At 35.3% G+C, this 27,914-nt stretch overlaps 1 protein-coding gene across 9 annotated transcripts in view; it reads left to right on the forward strand.

Moving 5' to 3' along the window:
* The window catches only part of CEP290 (centrosomal protein 290), a 96,641-nt gene that overhangs the window by 12,902 nt on the left and 55,825 nt on the right, over positions 1-27,914 (forward strand). For 7 of the 9 annotated variants that reach the window (XM_044941847.1, XM_044941846.1, XM_044941851.1 and 4 more), the window contains exons 8-27: positions 515-667; positions 1,031-1,213; positions 1,733-1,822; positions 2,557-2,679; positions 3,916-4,039; positions 9,999-10,171; positions 10,881-11,043; positions 13,127-13,227; positions 13,300-13,387; positions 14,481-14,593; positions 14,755-15,528; positions 15,738-15,830; positions 16,114-16,198; positions 16,755-16,897; positions 18,669-18,833; positions 19,434-19,583; positions 22,140-22,255; positions 23,470-23,572; positions 23,663-23,893; positions 27,613-27,786. In XM_044941847.1, coding sequence (XP_044797782.1) covers positions 515-667; positions 1,031-1,213; positions 1,733-1,822; positions 2,557-2,679; positions 3,916-4,039; positions 9,999-10,171; positions 10,881-11,043; positions 13,127-13,227; positions 13,300-13,387; positions 14,481-14,593; positions 14,755-15,528; positions 15,738-15,830; positions 16,114-16,198; positions 16,755-16,897; positions 18,669-18,833; positions 19,434-19,583; positions 22,140-22,255; positions 23,470-23,572; positions 23,663-23,893; positions 27,613-27,786 — 3,345 coding nt within the window. The remainder of the gene's footprint in view (positions 1-514; positions 668-1,030; positions 1,214-1,732; positions 1,823-2,556; positions 2,680-3,915; positions 4,040-9,998; positions 10,172-10,880; positions 11,044-13,126; positions 13,228-13,299; positions 13,388-14,480; positions 14,594-14,754; positions 15,529-15,737; positions 15,831-16,113; positions 16,199-16,754; positions 16,898-18,668; positions 18,834-19,433; positions 19,584-22,139; positions 22,256-23,469; positions 23,573-23,662; positions 23,894-27,612; positions 27,787-27,914) is intronic. The other 2 variants (XM_044941849.1, XM_044941853.1) reach the window with 2 other exon arrangements.

Here is a 27,914-nt window from a genome sequence, read left to right on the forward strand (position 1 = left end):
TTTTTAAGCTGTTCATTGCTAGTTTGCTAACTCAATATGTGAGTGGATTTCTGCCTTACTTCCTCTTATTTTATCTGGCATTCTTTTAAAACTTTTGTTTCTTGTGAAATCTTATAAATTCTGTTAATTATTTGGTTCTTCTGAGCCAAATAATGTACATTGTTTATCATGAATTTTTATTTTTTAATATAATCAAAATGTTTTTTGTTTTGGTTGGTAATTAATATTCTTGCTTTCTTTGATTATCCAAAATAATATCTTATTCTCCTAAAATTTCTTTTTTTCCTTTAATTTTTTATTATTATACTTAATTATATATTATCTTTCTCATTTCTAATTACCTTCTTCTTGTCCTTTTCTGGAGAACAAACATCTAAAGAAAAAGGTGAGGCTTTAAGTGTTGTGAAACCTTGGGATTTTAAAGGTCTGTTTTGAGATCATTATTTAGAGGGTGAAATTTTGTTTCTTTGGATAGTTTTTTTAAAATAGAATATTGTGCTTGATCTACCTTCAGAATGAACAGCTTCGTCAGGATATTATTGACTATCAAAAACAAATAGATTCGCAAAAAGAAACACTTTTATCAAGAAGAGGAGAAGACAGTGACTACCGATCACAATTGTCTAAAAAAAACTATGAACTTGTCCAATATCTGGATGAAATTCAGGTAAAATGAATGGAAGTCAGTTCAAAGCCATAATTTTTTATAAAACTTTCACTATAATGTAAATCTAGTAATATATTTAGTGTAAATCTGCAAATGTGTATTTGTAAAACATTAAATAAATTGCATCTTTGGAGTTCCAAATCTTGCAAATTCATTCTTGTTTTATGCCTATCTTGTACATTTCTTAAGAACTAAGATTCTTAGTTATAGTTTTCTTGATATTTGATTTAGTTGGTAAATTTGATTTAGTTGATACAAAATATCTATAAAGTTCCATTTTCTCCAGCAAACACTTATGATTCCATTTAATTTTAATTTGTTTTAGTAAATTGTTTTTAACTATAATGCCTTTATCTTTCCTAGACTTTAACAGAAGCTAATGAGAAAATTGAACTTCAGAATCAAGAAATGAGAAAAAATTTAGAGGAGTCTGTCCAGGAAATGGAGAAGATGACTGATGAATATAATAGGATGAAAGCTGTTGTGCATCAGACAGATAGTATGATGGACCAGTTAAAAAAAGAAAATGATCATTACCGGCTTCAAGTAAGGATTCTCGTTAGATTAACTTATTTGGACAGACTTCATATTGCCTCATTACTGTTTATTTGAAATTGGAAAGTACTTTAACTTTCTAGGATATGAGATTTTGTCTTATGCTCTAATATACCATCTTACACTGTAATATGTTACCATGCTGATATATTTGTCTCTATGTGCTTTTCTAGTTTCCTTACCCATACCTTATACTTCTTGCCATGTAGGATGTATGGGTGATATCTGAATGAGTATATAGACAGCAGTCCAACAAAGCTATTAATTTGGGGAACTTTCTATTAAAGACTCTTAGAGGTCCTGTGAACAACTGTAAAGATGCACAAACCATTTAATGTCACCCTAGCTACAGAACTGCTCCAATAATGAATATGCCTTTAAATATATATGTATATATGTGCATGTGTATGCTTATCACTGTGTATAATGCATGTATAAATAGTCAGTTATAATAAATATGTTTGTGTTACACTGTTTTACAACATTTTTGAAATAATTGTTGCCTTTTAGGTGCAGGAGCTTACGGATCTTCTGAAAGCAAAGAATGAAGAAGATGATCCAATCATGGCAGCTGTCAATGCAAAAGTAGAAGAGTGGAAGGTGCTTTTTTTCAATTGCTGTAATAGCTTTTAATTTTAGATTTCAATTTTTAGTCTTAATTTTCTTTAAAGGCTTTGTACTGGTTAGTGACATTTTTATTAGGCATTTCCAAAGGTGTATAAAATATCTTAGCTCGAAAAGTTTTAAGAACTGCCGTGTATAGACCTCTAGAGTTGTTTTTAGTCATTTAATTTTGGAGGAGAGACGTTAGTAAATGTATTCTTCACTTTGTTTTTACTTAGTATCTTTTACGTTTTAGTCTACATCAGTACATATAGTATTGCTTTGTTCTTTTTAATGAATGTATGACTGTAATTTTTCTTTGTAGATATGCCTCTTTCATTCATTCAGGATATTTATGCTTCTTCATGTCATTTTAATGTTTTCTTTTTAAAGATTAGTTGTATACACTTTGTAATTGCAGGGAGGTAGTTATAACTTCTTGTTTTAGGAATGGGTTTTGAAAACTTGAGGTTGTTTAAATGAAAAGATTGAATTCCTTAAAAAGAAAAAAGCACAGTGTATATCTTTGAATCACTTCTTATTTGAACTTCAGGCTGTATGCACAAAAGGGACAATGGTTATTCCAATTGTTGCTATGTTCTCACTTCCAAGATTTTTTTGCCTGCATTTTCTTGATCTGCTAATGGTATGTATTAAAGTGTTGATCATAAATGAGAAATGGTTTATTAATTTTGATGTTATGTAACAGACCCTATTTTGTTTATTTCTAGTTAATTTTGTCTTCTAAAGATGATGAAATTATTGAGTATCAGCAAATGTTACATAGTCTGCGGGACAAACTGAAAAATGCCCAGCTTGATGCTGATAAAAGTAATGTTATGGCTCTACAACAGGTAAAACTTTCCCAAAATTTGATTTTTCAATGAGTTTTATTAAAGTTGGCAGTGAAACTCTGAACTGTCTTTCATTTATCTCCTGTGTCTAATCTAGTCACTGGCACCTTTGGGTAGATAATAAAGTCTTTAGAAGTTTTTTATACCATCCATTCCTAGGCAAAAATTATAATTAGGTTTAGAGTTAGGAATAGAATTATTTTGTGTATTTTTCTCTGTTGATGCAGATAAGAAACTTAGAAATTTAAATATCCTAATACTCTTACTAAACTTTATTATACTGTGTTTTAGTGCTGAAATATGCTGTACAATGTGAAATAAACTAAAATATGGCTATAATTTTTACTGCATAGAATTTTTATATTTAGTGCCAATGTATTCATATATGCCTGGTAGTCCAGTGATTAGGACTCCATGCGTCCGCTTCAGGGGACATGAGTTTGATCCCTGGTCTGGGAACTAAGATCTTGCAAGCTGTGTGGCATGACCAAAAATAAAAGAAGGAAAGGAAAAAAGGAAAGAAGTTACACTTGCATAAACTGTTTTTTCTAGTCATAGTCTAAAAGAAACAAGGAAATTTAGGAAGTATTTGGAGAATAAGGACAGTTGCAAAGGACAAGATTTTCATATGAAGTGTACTATAAGGATGGAAGTGAAGTTGGGTAAGGGAAAAAAAAGCACAAGGCAAAATGGAAACATAAAATGATAAAAAGATAGTTGGATGATGAGGAAAAATAACACATAAGAAGTCATAAGTCACAAACATTAGAGAGTTCTGGAATTTCTGTTTGCCAGAGTGCTAGCCCTTGTATTATCTTTAAGTACTGGAGAGACAGCAGTATACCTACAGTGAATAGTGTAGTTGAGGTATACAAAATAGTAAAAGACAGAGTTTTGACTTATAAAAAATATATTTTATAATTCTGTTATAAAACAAGACCTACCTTTTTCTTACTTCTAGTGAAAGTTGCTCAATCGTGTTTGACTCTTTGCAACCCCATGGACTGTACTGTCCGTGAAAGTCTCCAGGCCAGAATACAGGAGTGGGTAGCCTTTCCCTTCTCCAGGGGATCTTCCCAGCCCAGGAATCGAACCCATGTCTTCCGCATTGCAGGCGGATTTTTTACCAGCTGATCTGCTCACTAAGTACTGAGCCACAAGGGAAGCCCTCTTACTTCTAAATTGTATATTAATATTCAGAAAGTGAAAATATGTGATATTCAAAATGTTTTATAGGGTATACAAGAGCGAGATAGTCAAATTAAAATGCTCACTGAGCAAGTTGAACAATATACAAAAGAAATGGAAAAAAATACGTTTATAATTGAAGATCTGAAAAATGAGCTCCAAAGAAATAAAGGTAATTCAGTGTTTAATAAGTATGTAGTTATTTTAGATACCATTAAATTTTAAAAATGTTTTATTTTTATTAAAATGGAATTATGTTACAGCAATAGATATATTGTTGATTTTTCTCTATTTGGATTTTACCATATTTAAAAAAATTTTACCTGATATTATTAACTACTTTACATGTGATACTAGTGTTTAAACTTGTAAATGGTGGCAGTATTTTCTATAGATTTTCTCTGATGAAAATTACATTAACCTCTATTGCCAGATTGGCTGTATAAAAGAAATGAAAAATGGTGATAGTATTTATCCTCCTTTTTGTAATCAACAGAGAATGAAAGGAAATAAACTTTTGATAAGTGTAACAGTGTTGCAGAGATTTTTCAAAAGTAATAGACTTGTCAACATGTGAATTAATCTTACCCGACTTGATAATGTCATTTTTTCCCTACCCTTGGTCATGCAAGCTTACCTAACTCATCAAATCTTTTGAATGTAAGTCCTTACAACATCATTGGTCCTGTATTTCCATACCACTACATGCTATAGTTATACTAGAGCACATTAATGCAAACTGTTCATAATTTCATGACATAGTAAGTCCATTTATTATGATTGCCAAGATAAAAAAAATAAGACATGGGAAATAGTGAGTCTGTGTGTGTGTTTTTGTGTAAGTGAAGTAACAGTGTTGGTGTTGGTGAAGGTGTGGTTGTAATTTAGATAGTGAAGCAAAAGCCTCACTGAGGAGATATTTAAACAAAGACTTAAAGGAACTGAGGGAGGGAGCCATGCATATGTTCCTGAGGAGGGGGCAAATAAGCTCAGGGCACTGAAGCGGGAGTGCATGGCGCATGTTTGAGGGACAGCAAAGAAGCCATTTTGCCTGGAGTAGAGTGAGCAGGTGGGCAGTCATCGGTATGCAATCAGAGAGGTGAGGCTGTATCATATGGGGCCTTACAATTCATTGCAAGGACTTTGGCTTTTCTTTTAAGTGAAATGGATATCAAGAAAAGTTTCTGAAGAAAGGAGTGATGTAGTTTGACTTGGACTGCGTTTGCCATAGACTTGAGGACTGGTAAGGACAGAAGCAGGGAAACCTGCTTACAATAAATTTATTGTAGCAACCTGGGGAAAGGTGATGGTAGCCAAAAGCATGGAGGTAGCAGTGAAGTTATAAGTAATTAGTTCTGGATGTATTTTGAAGGTGATGGAAATGAAATTTGCTGACAGATAAGATGGAAGAGGTAAGATAGTTATCAAGGTTTTTGGTCTGAATGCTGGGGAGGACTGTGGAAAGAGAAGGTTTAGAGATGACCAGATACTTAGTTAAATAAGACTTGTTAGTGAGAGATGCTTAGTAGACATCTGAGTGAAAGTGTTAAGTAGGTGGTGGTGGTGATTTAGTCGCTAAGTCATGTCTGACTTCAGTGACTCCATGGACTGTTGCCTTTTCCCAGGCAAGAATACTAGAGTGGGTTGCCATTTCCTCCTCCAGGGGATCTTCCTGACCCAGAGATGGAACCCAATTCTCCTGCAGGCAGTCTCTTACATTGCAGGCAGTTTCTTTACTGACTGAGCCACCAGGGAAGCACATTAAGTAGGTACTTGTATATAAAAGTCTCAGGTTCAGGAGGATAGTCTAGGCTAAACGTACCAATTTGGGAACTATATGCATAAAAATGGTAGTGGAAGTCATGAGGCTGGCTGAGATGATCAAGGGAGAAGATAGAGAATGTTGGTTAAGAAGAAAAATCTTAAGACCAACCTCTGGGATGCTTCTACCTTAGAGTTGGGGAGATGAAAAGGAACAACCAGAGAGACTGAAAAGGAAAGACCAGGGAGATGGGAAGAAAACCAGAAGTGTAAGGAGCCCCGAAACTCACATGAGGAATGTCATTAAGGAAGAGCATAAGCAGCTGTGTTCAGTGCTATGTTCATTGCTGTTGGTAAGTCAAGAGGAGCACTGAAAATCGACCACTGGATTTATCAGTGGTTGTTTTAGTTCAAGAGAAAATACAGAGATGAAATAGGGCAAATACAAAGACTTCTGAGGGCTGTTTCTGCAAAGGAAAAGAGAGAAATAGAGTGGTATCTTGGAGGAAGAAGGTTAAAAAGTGTTTTTTAAAATGGATGAAATAATCATGTTTCTAAGTTAATAGGAAAGATCCATTAAAGAAGAAGCAAGTCATGAATTGATGAAGCAGGGGAATGAGAGAAGAACTTCTGAACTAATAGCCTTGAGGAGGCAATGGGATGGGATCTAGTGTTCACTGGAATAGAAAGCTTAGGAGCATAGAGAGTTACCCATAGTAGCAGGAAGAAAGCTAGAGTGTATACATGGAGTTGAATGTGGTTGGGTAGATGTCCTGACAGTAAAAACTTCTATTTTCTCAGTAAACAAGCAGAGTTCTCAGATGAAAATGTGGATAGAAGCAGATGTATTAGAAGTTTGAGGTGAAGGAAGTAAAGAGAAAGTATGAACTGGTCATCTGGAAGAATGAACAGACTCGGAAAATGTACTGTGATCACTGAGCACCATCAAGGTCCACTGGATATGCTTATTTATATGTGTGTCTCTATTATGTATGTATGAGAGTTACATTTTGCCAGTAGCTTAAATTACTTTAAAAGGATGATAGATATTGTGGAGTTTGCATATTCCAGTCAAGAGGAGGAAAACTGACAGTTGATCTCTGCTATCAAATAAGAAAGAGGTCTTATTTAATGACACTATGTTGGAGAAGGCAACGGCACCCCATTCCAGTACTCTTGCCTGGAAAATCCCATGGATGGAGGAGCCTGGTGGGCTGCAGTCTATGGGGTCGCTACGAGTCAGACACGACTGAGTGACTTCACTTTCACTTTTTACCTTCATGCATTGGAGAAGGAAATGGCAACCCACTCCAGTGTTCTTGCCTGGAGAATCCCAGGGATGGGGGAGCCTGGTGGGCTGCCGTCTATGGGGTCGCACAGAGTCGGACACGACTGAAGCGACTTAGCAGCAGCATGTTGGTCTGTAGTCATATGACCCCTAAAGCCTACAGAAGTGGTGTATACTACATAGTCTCTTTGTCTTGGCTTTAACATGTATATGTCAGTCTATGGTGTTCCCCCTTCATTGATTTGGATTAGTTTTAGCTCTCAGGAGTATTTGAAAAATGGTGGCAAAAATCACGATGGAAGTTTATTTCTCATTTGTGTACTGATCTAGAATTAGGTGGTCTAGGGTATTGCCTTCATTTGCCTCATGTAAAATAGAACTTTACCCTCACTTCCAGTCCCAAACAGCGAGATAGAGCAAGAGGAGGCAAGAAGCAAAGAGCATATACTGAAGGATAGGCAGTAATTTACTGTGGAAGGGTCATGCAGCAGAAGTCCTTACAGACTGCAAGGAGATCAAACCAGTCAGTATTAAAGGAAATCAACCCTGAATATTCATTGGAAGGACGGATGGCTGAGGCTGAAGCTCCAGTATTTTGGTCACCTAATGCGAAGAGCCAAGTCACTGGGAAAGACCTTGATGCTGCGAAAGATTGAAGGCAAAAGGAGAAAGGGGTGGCAGAGGATGAGATGATTAGATAGCATCACCAACTCAATGGACATGAATTTGAGCAAACTCCGAGAGGTAGTAAAGGACAGAGGAGCCTGGTGTGCTGCAGTCCATGGGGTCACAAAGAGTCAGACACTACTTGGCAACCGAACAACAATGCAGAAGAAAGGGGGAATAGATTGTGGGGACAGCAGCCTCTTTCACATTCTCCAGACAGCAGGGCTCACTTCTTAGAAACATGTGTGATCTCCCACACTAGACCAATGCCTTATATAAGTATAAACCCTATAATTCAGTAGATGTTTACTATATAAGAATGATTATTGGCAGTAAATTTTAAAATGATGGAAATGCTTATTTTGGTCTTAGCAACAATTTGGTAAGATGTACAAGTAGGAATTTTTACAACTAGTTACAGTTAAGTTTAATTGCAAGTGATAGAAAAAAAAAATCAAATGTAACAGTGGTTTAAACAGGATGGAAATGCACTTTTCCATAATATAATCGAAGCTGAGGCAACTTGTATAGGGTTGGTGTGCTAGTTCTACAAATACCAGATACCAAGTCCCTGTTATCTTGTTGCTCTGCCTATCTCAACATGTGGTTTCCATCTCATGTTGTAAGAAGACTGTTTGAGTCTGGCCGGAGCCCTAATGTACATATTCCAGCTGGCAGGCAGAAGGAAGGAGAAAAGAAAGTTTCACTCCTCTCCTTTAAAAAACATTTCCTGAAAATGTGCACATGGTCTTTCTGTTTATATCCTTTAGTCATATGGCCACCCTTGGCTACTGAAATGTAAGTGGAAATTTAGTTTTTATTTGAAGTGGCCATGTGTCCAACTAAAAGACCATAATGCTATTACAGTGGACACAATGGGCCACAATGATCATTCCTTGTAAAGCAGTGCTTTCCAGTCTTTTATAATCCATACCCTTTCAGCTAAGAAGATTTTCTTAGAATCCTTTCTAGTTTTATTAATAAAACTGAATTCAGTTCAGTTTAGTCACTCAGTCGTGTCCAGCTCTTTGCGACCCAATGAACTGCACCATGCCAGGCCTCCCTGTCCATCACCAACTGCCGGAGTCCACCCAAACCCATGTCCATTGAGTTGGTGATGCCATCCAACCATCTCACCCTCTGTCGTCCCCTTCTCCTCCTGCCCTCAATCTTTCCCAGCATCACGGTCTTTTCAAATGAGTCAGCTCTTCGCATGAGGTGGCCAAAGTATTGGAGTTTCAACTTCAACATTAGTCCTTCCAATGAATACCCAGGACTAATCTCCTTTAGAATGGACTGGTTGGATCTCCTTGCAGTCCAAGGGACTCTCAAGAGTCTTCTCCAACACCACAGTTCAAAAGCATCAGTTCTTTGGTGCTCAGCTTTCCTTATAGTCCAGCTCTAACATCCATACATGACCACTGGAAAAAGCATAGCCTTGACTAGACGGACCTTTGTTGGCAAAGTAATGTCTCTGCTTTTCAATATGCTATCTAGGTTGGTCATAACTTTCCTTCCAAGGAGTAAGCGTCTTTTAATTTCATGGCTGCAGTCACCATCTGCAGTGATTTTGGAGGCCAGAAAAATAAAGTCAGCTACTGTTTCCCCATCTGTTGACATGAAGTGATGGGACCAGATGCCATGATCTTAGATTTCTGGATGTTGAGCTTTAAGCCAACTTTTTCACTCTCCTCTTTCACGTTCATCAACAGGCTCTTTAGTTCTTCACTTTCTGCCATAAGGGTGGTGTCATCTGCATATCTGAGGTTATTGATATTTCTCTTGGCAATCTTGATTCCAGCTGTGCTTCCTCAAGCCCAGCGTTTCTCATGATGTACTCTGCATATAAGTTAAATAAGCAGGGTGACAACATACAGCCTTGAGGTACTCCTTTTCCTATTTGGAACCAATCTGTTGTTCCATGTCCAGTTCTAACTGTTGCTTCCTGACCTGCATACAGGTTTCTCAAGAGGCAGGTCAGGTGGTCTGGTATTCCCATCTCTTGAAGAATTTTCCACAGTTTATTGTGATCCACACAGTCAAAGGCTTTGGCATAGTCAATAAAGCAGAAATAGATGTTTTCTGCAACTTTCTTGCTTTTTTGATGATCCAGCGGATGTTGGTAATTTGATCTCTGGTTCCTCTGCCTTTTCTAAAACCAGGTTGAACATCTGGAAGTTCATAGTTCACATACTGCTGAAGCCTGGCTTGGAGAATTTTGAGCATTACTTTACTAGCGTGTGAGATGAGTGCAACTGTGTGGTAGTTTGAGTTATTTTATAAATATAAATTTGTAATATTAAATGGTCTTTTTTAAATGACATATCACTCTTCCTGCTTCCCATATTGGAATCAGTCATTTATAGGAGTAAGTAATCACTTCAGTTCATTGATGATTTTAATTTTTACCCTGTAGGAGCTTCAACACTTACGCAGCGGACTCATTATATGAAAATTCAGTCTAAGGTTCAAATTTTAGAAGAGAGAACTAAAGAGGCTGAGAGAACAGCTGAACTGGCTGAGGCTGATGCTAGGGAAAAGGATAAAGAACTGGTTGAGACTTTGAAGCGATTAAAAGATTATGAATCCGTATGTATTTTTATCTTGTCAATTACGGAACCACTTCAAGTAAGACTGTTCTGTGCCATTTACTGTGTGCATTTAAAAACATTCCAGAAGTATCTCATGATAAAGGTTATCCTAACTGAGTTACACTGAAGTGTTCAGACTTCTGTGTAACATTAACTTTTTGGCAGGAAAATTGTTTGCAAACCATTTGGCTAAAGGCTTTTGCCCAGATAATCAGCTTTGCTGAGGCACCTGGATTCCATTCTTTGTAGTCTATGCCACTGTACCACCATGTGACACCACTGATGGTATAAAAGTGGTAATTGGGGCAGGTTTGTAAGTACTGTGCCAACACAGCTTTACTTTGTGCTCTTTATATTTTTAAATCTGATTACAGCTTTATCACACAACTGATAACCTACTTCTTCTAATGGTATTGCTGATTCTCCCTTACTGTTCTTTTTCCATATGTTGTTAAGTGTTTAATTTGTAATATTCTGAGTTGCTTTGCCATTAGGATGCTGTACTGGGAAATGTCAATTGTTCCATTTCCTGTTATTATTACTCCTGGATTTGTTTTTTAAAAGTAGCATAAAAAAAACACAGTTTAAAGATGTAAATCTTAGTTATTTGTGCACTTCCCCTTGACTTAATAAGAAAACAATTTTTGAACTTGAGAATTTATTCAAATAAACAATGTTATATTTAAATCACATTGGGTATTTTTCAGGGAGTTTATGGTTTAGAAGATGCTGTTATTGAAATAAAGAATTGTAAAAACCAAATTAAAATAAGAGATCGAGAGATTGAAGTATTGACAAAGGAAATCAATAAGCTTGAGTTGAAGATCAATGATTTTCTTGATGAAAATGAGGCACTTAGAGAGCGCATGGGTAAGGCATCTTTTAAGATATGGAGTTTGCTCAACCCTAATTGTCAAGTCATTTTTTGTTGTTTATTTTTATTTTTAATAATTGGATACCCTTTTTTTCCAAATAATTTCTCCTATAAAAATATTTAAAATTAGTGAAAGTGGAACTGTTCCAATTGAAGTGGGATTATGGATTTGATGGAATTGGGATGATAGTTGGCCAGATCTGGAGCATTTCTATATTCAGTCCAAGATCTCCTCAATAATAATTGCTTGTTTAAAAAATGAAAGTCTACTTTCTTAATACCATATATTACAAGTTACCTTTATTTTCAACAAAAGTAATTTGTTAGTTTGCAAAATGCTCTAACTTCAGATGAATGTTGGAAACATTTAGAAATACTGTTTAATCCTTTTTAAGACTTTGATAAATACTTGAATTTTATAGTTTAGATTAAGTTTTACTTAGGTTGAGTATTATAAGGTTACTACTGATTATAAGAAGTAGTTAGTAAATATAGCTTGAAAGTTTATATATTGATATCAGTAAATAGTTCACTAGTGAGTATTTTACTAGTTTGAATGTTATGACAGTCCAGTATAAATTGCTACTTGAAAATGAAAATAATGTTGTAAATAATGATTTAATTATACTTGGTAGATACCAATTAATGCTCTTCTAGGGTTAAAGTGATCACCTGTAAAAACTATTCTCCAAAGGAAAAAGAGTAAATATTTTATACATACTGTTGATTTGTAAAAGTTTCTAACTGGAACCCAGAGTCATGCCAGGACCTCAAGTTAGTCTAATCAATTTGATCTATCAGATTATGGCCAACTTGAATCTGGATGTTCGTAAAGATGACTGAACTATATAGACAGTAGTCACAAACATCAAACTTTCTGTATTTTAAAGGCCCCAAGTCTTGCTTCATAATTATTGAGACAATCTTGATATCTGGTTTTCACAGCATGGTGGTATCTTAGTAATAGGAAAATAGGAAAGAGGCACACTGAGCACGTCAGTCTAGTCATGATAATATAATTGATATTGATATTAATAATGACTGCTCTGTGCTAAGCACTGTTATAAATACTTTATTTGGGTTAATTTTATTATACCCCTGACAACAAGCCAAGAAGAAATACATATATACATACATGCTAAGTCGCTTACATACATACACTATTATCCCTGCTGCTGCTGCTGCTGCTAAGTCACTTCAGTTGTGTCCGACTCTGTGTGACCCCATAGACGGCAGCCCACCAGGCTCCCCCGTCCCTGGGATTCTCCAGGCAAGAACACTGGAGTGGGTTGCCATTTCCTTCTCCAGTGCATGAAAGTGAAAAGTGAAAGTGAAGTCGCTCAGTCGTGTCCGACTCTTCGAGACCCCATGGACTGCAGCCTACCAGGCTCCTCCGTCCATGGGATTTTCCAGGCAGCAGTACTGGAGTGGAGTGCCATCGCCTTCTCCGATTATCCCTGCTGCTGCTAAGTCATTTCAGTCGTGTCCGACTCTGTGTGACCCCAGAGACGGCAGCCCCCGAGGTCCCCCTGTCCCTGGGATTCTCCAGGCAAGAACACTGGAGTGGGTTGCCATTTCCTTCTCCAATGCATGAAAGTGAAAAGTGAAAGTGAAGTTGCTGAGTCCTGTCCGACTCTTAGCGACCCAATGGACTGTGGCCCACCAAGCTCCTCCATCCATGGGATTTTCCAGGCAAGAGTGCTGGAGTGGGGTGCCATTGCCTTCTCCAAACTGATTATCCCTACAACTAGTTAATAATTAAAAGTAGGAATTGAACCCAACTGTTTTATTCCAAAGCTTCTGTTCTTAATACATGATAGTACCACTATGATAGTCCAACATGGAGAAGACAGATCATAATATGTTTTTGTCAGGATTTCCATTAAAAATTGTGATAAAGTTTTAGCTTATACAGTTCAAATACCTGAAGAACTCTTGCACAAAAAGTACCCCATTCTTCAGTGATGCTGGCTAAATAGATTATAACCAGTTGCTTCATGATAACCAGTTGTTATATGAAGTTTTTTGTAGCTCATTTGAATATTAATAGGGTTTTAATCATATTGCTTTTTATTTTAGGCCTTGAACCAACAACAATGATTGATTTAACTGAATTTAGAAATAGCAAAAGTTTAAAACAGCAGCAATACAGAGCTGAAAACCAGATTCTTTTGAAAGAGGCAAGTGCAGTAGTCAACTGGTTATGTTCCTGGTTGAAGCAAAGAGAAATACTAATAGTTTATACCTTGTAGATTGAAAGTCTAGAGGAAGAACGACTTGATCTGAAGAAAAAAATTCGTCAAATGGCTCAAGAAAAAGGAAAAAGAACTGTCACTTCAGGTATACTCTGTTATTCCAAACCTTTAAAGAATCATTGGAAAATGAATTGTGTGGATATAGAATTTTCTGTAAGTTGGAAATATTATTGCTATATTCCTGTGGTTTTGCTGCAGGTTTAATAAATGAAAATAATGGCCTGATGAGAGTGTATGAGGGTCATTGAGTTCAGTCCTAAATCTGAAACAGTTAAAAAGAATAATAAGTGAACAAAAAACAAACTTCAGAATCATGGACTTCAGAAAACTTTATAGTATAATCTTACTAATTTCTAGTCAATCACAGTATGTTGTGATTAGTAATGATAAAACTTAGTAATTTGTTAATATATATTATGTTAATATTTTCTCTTTCCTTAAAAGCTATGCACTGAAAGCTTTCTTTGTACATTATTCTTTGCTAAGTGAAAGTAATATTTTATTGAATAAAAATTAACATCTTTTTTTGTTTTGATTTATCTTACATGATATAAAGAGAACAGTTGGATTAGTTCTTTAATAGCTATTGCTTTTTTGTAAGAAGACCATAGAGACAGAATTTTTTTTCTAACTTGGCCCAAGCTCACAAGTATCTGTGAATAATAAAGATTTTTTTTTTTTTTAGCTTTATGCTCTCTATAGTACATCAAACATTTCTCGAATGGCAAAACTTTGTAATTTATTAATATATTAAGCAATTTAGTAATCATTCATGATTCTGTATGGGTATATCTGTTAACTATATTGGCACTTACTAATATGTGAAAAAGAATGATAGAGAAGATAGAATTTGTACTGTTCCTCATTAGTATCTTATTAAAAGTAGCCTAAAGCAGGCAGTTGTAGAGGAGGCTACATGTGGATCCAGGGTCTTGGAAATAATTATTTTACCTTTTGTTTGATTTAAAACTCGATTTAGTTTTTAAGAATTAAAGTCTTGGGGGCTTACCAGTGGGTAAGAGTCCATGCGTCCACTGCAAGCGGTGCAGGTTTGATCCCTGGTCTGGAAACTAAGATCCCACGTACTGTGAGGCATAGCCAAAAAAAGAATAAAAACATTAAAATATTGGAATAATAAAATAGTTATGTTTCTCATTTGTTAATTCTCTTATTTGTAGGATTAATTGCTGAGGACCTGAACCTAACTGAACACTTTTCTCAAGAGAATAGAATGGGAGAAAGAAAATCTGATTTCATGAGCCTCAAAAATATGAGTGAAGAACAGTCAAAGGTAAATAGTAAAGTTTTACTATGGCAAAGTGAACGAATATTATTATCAGGCTTTCATTTCTTCTCCTATTATCTCATTTTGGACATTGCTTCTTTTTATACTTGTTAAAAAGTCTCAGATAGATCCCAAGATTAATGAAACGTTGTTTACTCTGAATACAGATTAGGAGTTCAGATAAAGTAGAGCTGCTGCATAGGAGACCATCATTCAATATTCCACAGTCATGTCAGAATGAGCCAGAAGAGAATATGACCATGGGATCATTATCGAGAATGTTATCTGAAATTCACCAGCGTGTAGAAAGTGAAGTGAATCCTTTTACCTCTTTAACTACACATTCTTCATCTGTACAAGTGAAAGATGATATTTCACCTCCAGAAACTATTACAATAAGGGAGATTTTTAAAGCACCCTGTCTACAATCTTTAAGAAATCTAGAATCATTAATCAGTACCTTTAGTAGAGAGAGTCATGAAGAAATAAACGAATATTTATGCTCTATTTCTGATGAGTCTATGAAGAAAGTGACAAGAAGCCATCAGGCACTTGAAAAGACTAATTTCACACAAAAAAGTGATTCATCTTTACGAGCCTTATCAACAGCTTCAGATTTAATGCAGAAGTTATCACTTAGGCAAAAATCAGCAGTATTTTGTCAACAAATTCATGATAATAGTGCTGGCATGGATAAATCACAAGTAGCAACATCAGAAGATGAACAGGTTCATACCCCAATCAACTTTGCTGATACCAATTTGAAAGAAGATATAGGAAAAAGTGAAGTTCCCATACAGACAGAGATCCGGAAAGGTAAACTTGAAGTTAATGTTCCAGACCCTGTTCCAGTTACTGCACAATCAAAATTACCTCAGATAGATCCACTTGAAAATCTTATAGAACAGCTACGGACAGAACTAGTATTTCTTAGATCTCAGGTGAGCTATCCTCCAAATAACATTCCTAGGATTTTTTTTTAATTCATTTTTATGACTTTCTAACGAAATTCTGTAAGTAGCAGTTGTCATCATTTTTCTGTTTGCACATTAACACTAATTTATACACATTCTGTCTTTTAAAAATCTAAAATTGCAGTACGTTTGAGATGAACTCATTAACTTGCCTAATTTATAACATGTTTCTTTAGAATGAAGTCATAGCACAGGATTTATTGATCAAAGAAGCACAGAATAGAAATGCAGAAATAGAGCTTGCACGTCATAGAAGCCAGGCAGAACAGGTAGTGTAAAGGCAGATCGTTAAAAGAGATGATTGTGGTGCTAAAGACAAAACCTTCATTATCTGTTTCCCTTTGGCCATGGTGTTGCAGGGAGGGAGAAGGTGCGAGGGGTCATCATTACATGTTTCACCTTTTAAATTTTATTTTTATGACTGTTGCTATGTTTCTGTAGCTTGTTTTAGGTATTTTAAACCTCAGTTGATCAAACTTTTCTTTAAACTTCAAAACTATAAACTATTGTAATATTTTTTAAAAAAAATAATTTTCTCTTTGTTTTGTTTAGAATGAATTTCTTTCAAGAGAACTAATTGAAAAGGAAAGAGATTTAGAAAGAAGTAGAACAGTAATAGTGAAATTTCAAAATAAATGTAAGTCACTGTTATCTCTTATTTTTCTTTACTTACTTAACCTGTACTGAAAATTATGGGTCTAAAGGACTAATACATTCTGTTCTCTAGTCTGTTTTAGCCTTAACAATGTCTATAATGTATCAATGTCAATCTCTCGTGTATTTGGTTTGCCTTGCTTTATTTCTTTTTCAGAGAATGTTATTAATCTGAATTTATTGTAATGATAAATGAGTCTGTTTTTTCTCTTTTGTCCTCTAATGAAAGTGAAGTTAGAAAATAAATGTAAAAGTTTTAATATAAAGTGAAAGCAAAGTGTGCTTATGATTTATTTATTTCATCCATGAGCTATATATGTATATGTGTATTATTTAAATAGGTGTCCAGTTTTATTTAACTATTTACCCATTGGATTTATACTTGAATTTTTTGCACATTTATTTGTATTCACATTTTATAAATGGGTTATTTTTGCTATATGTGAAATACCGGTCATCTCTATAGCATAGTATAATTGTAAATTTATACCTAGTGTAAATTATAAATCGCATTCATTCAATAAATATGTCGTTTTTAGTAAAAGAATTAGTTGAAGAAAATAAGCAACTTGAAGAAGGTATGAAAGAAATATTGCAAACTATTAAGGAAATGCAGAAAGATCCTGATATTAAAGGAGGGGAAACATCTCTAATTATTCCCAGTCTTGAAAGACTAGTTAATGTAAGTTATTTTTATATTAATAGTTTTATTTTGTTGTTTCATCACTTTAAAAATGTTGTTCCCCTCTCATGGGTCTCCACAGCTTCTAATGAAACATTACTGTCATTTGAGTCATTCCACTGTATGAAATGTATAGTTCTCAAACTAGTTCAAAACTTTCTCTTTTTATTTTGTATTCACCAGCATGACTGTAATGTGCCAAAGGGGGTGTGTGTGTGTGTGTGTGTGTGTGTGTGTGTGTGCGTGTGCGTGCGCGCCTTGTTTGGGGTTTCCTGAGCTTGTTCACTTACGTTATTCACCACTATTGAGAAATTTTCTGCCATTGATTTCTTCATTTATTTTTTCTGCCCTATTGTCTCTAGGACTCCAGTGATACATGTTAGACTTTTTGACATGGTCCCACAAATCCCTGAGGCTCTGTTCATATTTTTTCCATAAAATTTTATCTTTTTTCTCCAAGTTGGATAATTGCTATTGATTTATCTTCAAGTTCACGGGTACTTTCTTTGTCATCTCCACTTTTTGTTTTAAGGGTCATGCTGAGACAAAGGCAGCAAGATGAGTAAAATCATATGTAATCTCATCAAGAGTGTGATCTGGGATTTAACTCAAGGCAGTAGATTTCTAAGAGTAAGCCTTTACCCTAAGGAGATCAGAACAGGCTACATGAAGTAATAATTTATACTGATTCAAAAGGGATAGCAGAAAGAAATAGGCAGAAGGAGGTACTCTGACAGATGACAAAGTAGTCTGGTTAGTTGTCTTGTTGATAAATAACATCATGTTGTCTATAAGACCTTTTGGAAAATGAGATTGAATTAGACAGTGATTAGGGACCCAGAAAAATATCCTATAGTGATAGAAAGTAAACTTAAGTGCATAACAATTATCTGATCTAAAGTGCTATTCTGATGATCTCTTAGATGAGATACTGTTATGTCATTGAATGGGGCATATCAATCAGAAAAAAAGAAAAATAATTACCCAGAAGAGAAGCAGATGAAGTCTATGGAAGCAGTGGTATCAGGAATGCTAGAGGCCGTCAATTAAAATAGAAAAAGTTCGAATTTTACTGGACTGTTTATTTGGTCACTAAATAGAGTTCCCCTTGTAGAGCAGAGTTTGATCTGAGACATAGTATTCGAAGTGGGTTGGTGACGTCAATATGTGACATATTATTTTTTTTATCCAGAACTCTTGGATAAGACTTTTATCATACTTTCCTTTTGTTATCTTGTATGCTTCAACTGTATGGAAAGGAAGCAGTGAAAATTTTATCTGATTGAATGTAGTAGCTATTTCATTCCATTGCTTATATTTTACTTTAAGATGCTTCATGGTTTCAAAGTATTTACATATAAATTATCTCATTTTGACTGTATAAAAGCTTTGTGAAGCAGACAGAGCTAACATTACTTCCCCTTCTTTAGAGATAAAGAAGCTAAGATTTAAGGAATTTTAAGTCTGTTGTCCAGCTAGCAAGAGATTGGTTTATATTTGAACCCTAGTCATCTTGTTCCTGTTTAAGTTGTTTTTCTGGTCTACCAGTCTACTTGAGTTAGCTCAATATTTGTTAATTGTTAGAATGAGGTGATCGGTATGCTTGGTAATACTGATGTAGGTTAACTGGTATTTTATAAATTTGTAAGAGATAGAGTTGGTATACATTATTACACATGGGACTAGTATAATGCTTAAATGTAAGTGTTATTTAAACATAGATTATTATACTGTGATTTTACATTTCTTCAATATAATTTAAATAAATTAGGCTATAGAATCAAAGAATGCAGAAGGAATATTTGATGCTAATCTGCATTTAAAAGCCCAAGTTGATCAACTTACTGGAAGAAATGAAGAATTAAGACAGGAGCTCAGAGAATCTCGGAAAGAGGCTATAAATTATTCTCAGCAGTTGACAAAAGCACATTTAAAGGTGAGAATTTTTTTTAAATAAAAGAAAATGCTAAGCTTATTAACAAAGGTTTAATATGAAACATTTATTTTTTTAATGACTATTTTATGAGAAAATGCCCCTTGAATGAATTCTTTATATATTACAAAAGCTTCTGTTTGGATTTTTAAAATAGAATTAGTGGAAAAATGAGTACTTTATAATGTAAAAATGTTTGTGTGTTAGTTGCTCAGTCATGTCTGACTCTTTGTGACCCCATGGACTGTAGCCTGCCAGGCTCTACTGTCCATAGGATTTTCCAGGCAAGAAGACTGGAATGGGTTTCCATTTCCTTCTCCAGGGGATCTTACCTGACCCAGGGATTGAACCCCAGTCTCCTGCATTGCAGGAAGAATCTTTACTGTTTGAGCCACTAGGGAAATATAAAAGGATACAGAGATTTTAAATGTATTCTTAGGCATCTCTAAGCAGAAATTACATTAATTTAATTAATACCTGGCAGAGCATTCATATATCTACTTGTTAAAGTTACTCTTTAGAAAATTTAAGTTACTGCTTTTTAATTTGTCTTTCTTTTTGTGTAAGAGATGAGATTCTCATTTCTGAATTGTTTGTTTCCAGATAGATCATCTTGAAAAAGAAACCAGTCTTTTACGACAAACCGAAGGATCAAATGTTGTGTTTAAAGGAATAGACTTACCTGATGGGATAGCACCGTCTAGTGCCAATATTATTAATGCTCAGAATGAATATTTAATACATATCTTACAGGTACTGAAAACTTTATATGTGAATAGCAAAATAACAATCATCAGCTGTTTCTTTGAGTTCTTAGACTATTAACAGTGAGATGTATTTTTACTGGATTTTGATGTTAGATGGAATGTTATGAATAAAAGCAGTTCGTTCTATTCATCTGAATGAAAAGCAGGCATGCCATTCATATGAAATATATGATTGACAGAATAACATGCAGCTACTATAAGGTAGTAATGTATAAGTAAAGTGAGCTCTTTTATCTATTGCTGATTGGAAAAGCAATTCAGATGGATAAAGTCTGACACAGCTTTTTGTGTAATAATGATTAGAATTGTTCCTTTTTTGTGTGTTAACCACAAGAAAAACTTTTAAGAGAAATTGTCTTAAAATTGTCTTTTATTTCTTTCTCCCCTTTGCCCTATAAGGTTAGTTACTCCGTTAGCAAATCAGAGAGGATACTGCTTGCCCTGTATTGGTTTGTCAGCTTTGCTGTCTCTATTACAGTCATAGAATGGCCTAATGAGAGTCGCTTTTCATTTTTCCATTTGAAGTGTGTGTGAATAACCATAAAATCACTTACTTTGCAAATATAATTACAAAAATGTGTTCAGAATCAATGAAAATAAGTTCTGCTGTTTCCCTTTCCTAAGTAATCCACTTGTGAAAATACTTGAGTTATGCTTATCAACTGCTTGTATTTGTAAATTACATTACTTAATCCTTGGGTTAGAGAAGGCAATGGCACCCCACTCCAGTACTCTTGTCTGGAAAATCCCATGGACGGAGGAGCCTGGTGGGCCACAGTCCATGGGGTCGCTAAGAGTCAGACACGACTGAGCGACTTCACTTTCACTTTTCACTTTCATGCATTGGAGAAGGAAATGGCAACCCACTTCAGTGTTCTTGCCTGGAGAATCCCAGGGACGGGGGAGCCTGGTGGGCTGCCGTCTATGGGGTCGCACAGAGTCGGACACGACTGAAGTGACTTAGCAGCAGCAGCAGCAATCCTTGAGTATTAGAATTGAACTGTTTCTTGGATCATTACTTTATAATTCATATTGTGTCATTATTCTTAAATTTCTGATTTTAACACTCTTCCTGAATTTATTCTTTTTTACTTCAGAAACACTGTCAATAAGTAGTATTGTCAATAATAGTATAGCCTTGTCACATTACTTGTGATGATTCATTATTTTTTCATCTTTGTGTAAACACACACACACACACACACAAAACACATAGAAAACATTGTGGTAGATTCAGTTCAGTTCAGTCACTCAGTCGTGTCCAACTCTTTGTGACCAAATGAATTGCAGCATGCCAGGCCTCCCTGTCCATCACCAACTCCCGGAGTTCACTCAGACTCACGTCAATCGAGTCAGTGATGCCATCCAGCCATCTCATCCTCTGTCTTCCCCTTCTCCTCCTGCCCCCAATCCCTCCCAGCATCAGAGTCTTTTCCAATGAGTCAGTTTTTCGCATGAGGTGGCCAAAGTACTGGAGTTTCAGCTTTAGCATCTTCCTTCCAAAGAAATCCCAGGGCTGATCTTCAGAATGGACTGGTTGGATCTCCTTGCAGTCCAAGGGACTCTCAAGAGTCTTCTCCAACACCACAGTTGAAAAGCATTAATTCTTCAGTGCTCAGCTTTCTTCACAGTCCAACTCTCACATCCATACATGACCACAGAAAAAACCATAACCTTGACTAGATGGACCTTTGTTGGCAAAGTAATGTCTCTGCTTTTGAATATGCTATCTAGGTTGGTCATAACTTTTCTTCCCAGGAGTAAGCGTCTTTTAATTTCATGGCTGCAGTCACCATCTGCAGTGATTTTGGAGCCCCCAAAATAAAGTCTGACACTGTTTCCAGTGTTTCCCCATCTGTTTCCCATGAAGTGATGGGACCAGATGTGGTAGATTAGCAAACACCGATTAAAAATCCGAAGACCTGTTCAAAGTGCCAAAACAATACTTGAACTCCCAATCCTGAGGCAGCATAGAGTGCTGGAAGTAGCAAGGTCTCTGGAGGCAGCCATATGTGACTGCAAGTGTTAGATCTGCAAATATGTAGGCACCTGGCACCAAGCTTGGCATACATCTCAGAAAATGGTTACCAAGCCTAGTATTAATGAGTTTTTTAATGTTAAATAAGTTACTTGATCTTTCTGAGTCTCAAGTTTCTTCATCTTCAAAATTAAATAATTGGAGAGGACAATTTGAGTGAAGGTATGGATGCATGTTCACTAAAGGTTATGTGGGGCTGAGTGGCTAGATGCAAGTTTGTAGCCACTGAATCTGATCATTTGTATGGTTACTGTAACTATCATAAATATATGATGAAAATAGTCTTACCTGTTTCATAGCACTTCTCTTTTACACATATCATCTCATTCCATATGCCATAAGATGTTCAAAATAATCATAGACGTGATCTGGGCTGCTTATGGATTTGTTGTGGATTATCTTTTATATAGTTTTCTATAATCTTGTCAGAATATGAATTTATACTTTCAGATTTGAAATATATCCTAATGCTTTTTTCATTCTCATTTCTAAACCAATTTTTAGGAACTAGAATATAAAGAAAATAAGTTAAAGAATTTAGAAGATTCTCTTGAAGACTATAACAGAAAATTTGCAGTAATTCGTCATCAACAAAGCTTATTATATAAAGAATACCTAAGGTATAGGTGTTAGCAAAATTTTATAAATATAAATGTATCATATTCTTATTAAAGTTACGTAACAAAAAATATTTAGATATTTTCTTTTCCTTTTTCCTCCTTCCTCTTCTCCTTTGCTTTGTGTTTTAGTTCCTTGTCCATAAAATTCTGTGATAGTGATACTTTTTCATAATTATTAACTTAATAACTTAATTATGTGAAATAACTAAATGTGAAAATGCCCAGATCTGAGTATTTTGTGAATATTATGGCACATATGAACAGTTCGTGTCAGCAGTCAGTAGTTCTTTTTCATCACCAGCATCATTATTCATGTGTTTTCATAGAGAACTAGCCTGTTTTCTTCTTATCTCTGCCATCTCATCTGTCCTAATGGACTAATATCTTTAGTAATAATTAGAATATCTGATCAAGGGCTGTTTAAACACTAAGAGTAATTATCATTTAATCCAACAAGAAAGCCAAAGCTAATTATAGGGTGGGTCATGTTTGGGAATCTTCTAGTGTATGTCATGTTATCTCCTATGATGGTGCAGGAATTAGGAGTTCAAGGAAGATGGAACCATGTCCATTGAAGAAGAGGGGTGTTTTCTTTTCACACAATTCTTCATTTTTATTTGTAAAATTTTTTCTAGAGGACTCCAGCAGACTTAGATCTCATTAGGCAGAATAGTGAATGAGCTGTCCAAGTCATATGTGCAGGTTTGAACCATTCAGTACTGACACCTTAAGTGGTTTATGCCAACCAGATTGGAGGTCTGGGTAGGCAACAATATCTTATACACCTTTTTTAAGTCTAATGATTTTTCACTTTGTATGGATTCTAAATATTTCACGATTATTTAACACTCAAATTTAAGAATAATGTCAGAATACTGAGACTTGATTTCCAGAGTAAGTTTGGAATATTGATTATTTTCTTAATTATCTTCTGTTTTTAATAAAATGGTTACAAGATCCATAATCATTATATCGTAATAGTTATAGAGTAGTAATTTATAGTTTAAATAATTTGATAAAATAATTTCTTTACCTTCAATTTGTTAAATAATAATAATAATTTCTAGGATTAACCCTTTCAAGTGGGATTTTTAACTTATGTTATCATATGTTATTTATAATTTCTCTTGTTTTATGGTAACTAGATTTCCATTATCTAAAGTTATCGCCTCCTATAGATTTACTGTATTGCTTTTTTTAAAAATTCTTTTAAGTGAAAAGGAGAACTGGAAAACAGAATCTGAAACAATGAAAGAGGAAAAGAAAAGACTTGAGGATCAAATCCAACAAGATGCTATAAAAGTAAAAGAATATAATGTAAGTAAAGCACTTTTAAAATCAATATGCAATATTATTCAAACTAAGATAGCTAGATTCAACAAGTAATATAAATGTGACTTTGTGCAGAATTTGCTCAGTGCTCTTCAGATGGATTCAGATGAAATGAAAAAAACACTTGCAGAAAATAGTAGAAAGATCACAGTCTTACAGGTGAATGAAAAGTCACTCATCAGGCAATATACAACTTTGGTAGAAATGGAGAGACAGCTTAGAAAAGAAAATGGGAAACAGAAGAATGAATTGATGTCAATGGAGGCTGAAGTTGGTGAAAAAATTGGACGTTTGCAACGTTTTAAGGTATGTCTGATTTTTTTCAACTCTGAAAGTTTTCAGACAAGAAGGATAGTATGATGAATAACTATTACCTGGATTAATAGGAAACAGTTATTAACATTTGACCATAGTCGCTCCATCTGTTTTTTGTAAGAGTATTTTAATTGTAGACATTTCTCCCCTTAGTATTTTAGTATGCATATCTTAAAAAAAGTCTTTTTCTGTTTACATGACCACGGTAACTTTATCATACTTAACAAAATTGACAACAGTACTTTATATATTGTCAAATGTCCAGACCACATCCACATTTCCTTATTGTCCCTGGATCCAGTCAAGGACTCTGCATTGTCCTTAGATGTTTCACATCCTAAGTCTTTTTAATATAGACTCTAGACTCTCCCCCTTTTCTTCTCCCCCTCTATGAAAAATATTGAATGTTTAATTATATTCTGTCATAATTTTATTTGCTCCACTAACCATTATATTTACTAAAAGTTATCTTTGAAGCCGTGGTTATATTCAAGGAAACATTTTTGGCAAGACTACTTTGTGCTTTGTAAGTAACACTTTATATTGTGTCATTCAAGAGATGGAATGTCTGGTAGTCCCATTTTCATGATTGATGATAACTGTGTTAAGGGGGAGACAGCCATATCTCTATTTTTAAGTGATTTAGTTAATTAACTCTTTGGTAATGTTTTGATACCATGCAAATAATCAGTTCTTTGTCAGTTCCCTAATAGTTTTAACATCCATTGGTAATTGTTGCCTGACCCAATTATTTCATCAAGAGTTGCAAAAATCATGATTTTTCTAGTTTATTATGTACTTTTCATTTATTAGCAGATATTCTTTTATAAAATAAACAGCTTGTCCTCTTAAGCTGAAGCTCTTTGGTTATCTTGAGGTATGGTTCCTGCTGTCAGACATAGTTTAAAGTTTCTTTACAGTTCTTATTTTCTTTATAATATCTCTCACTAAGGATGTGTCATCAAAATAACCTATTCTATAGTGATGTGAAGTAATTCTCCTTTGTGTGGTTATGATATACATTTACTCTGGTTAGGCTCATTTATTTTACATTTGTTTTCAACTTCAGGGATAACTTTTTAAAAATTAAATTTGAATACATAAAGTATTTACACAAAAGATGTCATCAGAGAAATCTTACTTCTGTCCTTGTACCTTTTGCTTCATTATATTCCACCCGTTCACCTCTTTTGTTGTTGTTTAGTGGCTAAGTCGTCTCCAACTCTTGTGTGACCCCATGGACTGTAGCCTGCCAGGCTCGTCTGAAATCTTGCGTGGGATTTCCCAGGCAAGAATACTGGAATGAGTTGCCATTTTCTACTCCAGGGAAATCTTCCCAACCCAGGGATTGAACCTGCATTTCCTGCATTGGCAGGTGGGTTCTTTACCACTGAGCCATCTGGGAAGCCCTTCACTCCCTTTGCTGCTGCTGCTGCTAAGTCGCCTCAGTCGTGTCCGACTCTGTGGGACCCCATAGACGGCAGCCCGCCAGGCTCCCCCGTCCCTGGGATTCTCCAGGCAAGAACACTGGATTGGGTTGCCATTTCCTTCTCCAATGCATGAAAGTGAAAAGTGAAAGTGAAGTCGCTCAGTCATGTCCGACTGCTAGTGACTCCATGGACTGCAGCCTACCAGGCTCCTCCATCCATGGGATTTTTCCAGGCAAGAGTACTGGAGTGGGGTGCCATTGCCTTCTCTGTTTAGGTAACTGAAAATCCTTCTGTTTCCTTTTGCAAGTGTTAGCAAAGACACAAAAAGTGGCATGCCATATGTAGTATTCTACATCTTGCTTTAAATCTGATCTTATAGCTTATTTAAGTATGCATATATTCATTTGACATGTCTGAATTTATATAGGAGCATGTAAATCTTCCCTGGTTGCTCACTGGTAAAGAATCCACCTGTAGTGCAAGAAACATGGGTTCCATTCCTGGGTCACGAAGAGCCCCTGGAGAAAGAAATGGCATCCCACCCCAGTATTCTTATGGGAAATCTCATGGACAGAGGAGCCTGGTGGGCTCCAGTCCATGGAGTAGCAAAAGACTTGGACATGAGTTAGTGACTAAACAACAACAACAATGTAAACCAAAGAATTCAAAGTAAAATTAAAATGCTACTTGAGTTCCTTGCCATCTCCTTTTAAACATAATAGTGAGTGAAATTGTCATGCTAATAAACCTATCTACAATATGAAATGTTCTTATTTTTGTGTTATATTTTGTAGAATGTTTTTCTTGGAGTATCACAAATATGGCTAGTATTTGAGATAGAAGGAAGAAAGAACTGGAATTTTCTTCCTCTTCAGCCTAAATTTTTGTTTGTTTTTGCAACACTTTGAAAGCCAAAAAGAAAAGCGGGGGGTGGGGTTTATTTTTAAAGATGGGAAACATGATCTTCCTCACCACACAGCAAAAGTGAAACAGAATCCCAAGGGTAAGGTAGAATAGGGGATACTTATTTCTATAGAGAAGTTTTCAAAATGAGATCTGAAGTACTATTACAAATATTTTCCCCTAATTATTCTATTTCAGAATGAATTATAACCATAAATAATTTTGTGGTTTTTTTTTTACTTTTTTTTTTTTTTTTTAAATTTTTGGCTCTGCCACTTGACTTCCCAGATCTTAATTCCCTGACCAGGGATTGAACCCAGACCACCTCAGTGAAAGTGCTAAGTCCTAACACTGGACCACCAGGGAACTCATAAATTCTTTATCTTTCTCATGTCATAAATTTGGTTTTCTGTTTAGACATTTCTTTTTGGTGTTAATACGATGTCTTTAAGTAGTGACTTTTATAGCTCTGTAACTAAAGAGTTGAAGATAAACCAAGTAATTTAGACTTTGACATTATTTATTCTAGATAGCTATGATTCAAAGAAGTTTTTTTTTCCCCTATATAATGTTTCTTTTCTGTGAACAAAATATTTTCTGTAATTTTATAGTGAGTTTGTTTAATAATAAATAATCAGAAATAGGGACTTCCCTGGTAACTCAGTGGTAGACAATCTGCCTGACAGTGCAGGAGACATGGTTTCGATCCCTGATCTGGGAAGATCCCATATACTGTGGAGCAGCTGAACCTGCGTGCCACAGCTATTGAGCCTGTGATCTGGAGCCTGGGAGCCACAACTCCTGAAGCCCGCACGTCCTGGCGCCCGTGCTCTGCAGCGAGAGAAGCCGCCATAGTGAGAAGCCTACGCACACCTAGAGAGCAGCGCCTGCTGGACGCAACTAAAGAAAAGCTGCGCAGCAACAGAGACCCAGCATAGCCAGAATTAAAAAGAAAAGCAGAAGTAGCTGAACTGTAAATGTTACCTGCAGGGATGCAAATTTTGCCTTTCAGTTTTCAAAAGACAAGTTTTTTTAAACCTTATAAAATTTTAAAAAGCCATCCAAAGATATATTCTAAGTGATATGCTTTCTTGCTGCTGTATATACACTTCTCAGATTAACTGAATTTCATTTAACTATGACAGGAGTTATAAAAGAATTCATTTTATTTTTGTTAAGATTTTCAATGTCCAAATATCATTTTTATATGAAAGTAATTAATAATTATTGCAATATGTTTTCATACAGGATACATCTGATTCTTTTAATGATTCTGAAATCTGTTTTGCTTTCAGCTGTATTATCTCAAAAGTGGCTAGTGCTTTACCAGAAAAAAAAAAAAAAACACTTCAATTCAATGTATCTTTATTTACATAGGAAATGGCCATTTTCAAGATTGCAGCACTACAAAAAGTTGTAGATAATAGTGTCTCTCTGTCGGAACTAGAATTGGCCAATAGACAATACAATGAACTGACTGCTAAGTACAGAGATATCTTGCAAAAAGATAATATGCTTGTTCAAAGAACAAATAACTTGGAACACCTAGAAGTAAGTTGATGTGATCCTTAAACCTTGTGATATGAGCCTCTTTTTGTGTGTGAGGGGGGTGGTATCTGTAGGTACAGAGTAATTTCTGGACAGCTTCTTCCAGGTCATCTTCCTTAGCCTATTTGCGG

The sequence above is a fragment of the Bubalus bubalis genome, chromosome 4, assembly GCF_019923935.1.
Source record: "Bubalus bubalis isolate 160015118507 breed Murrah chromosome 4, NDDB_SH_1, whole genome shotgun sequence".
Classification (NCBI taxonomy): Eukaryota; Metazoa; Chordata; class Mammalia; order Artiodactyla; family Bovidae; genus Bubalus; species Bubalus bubalis.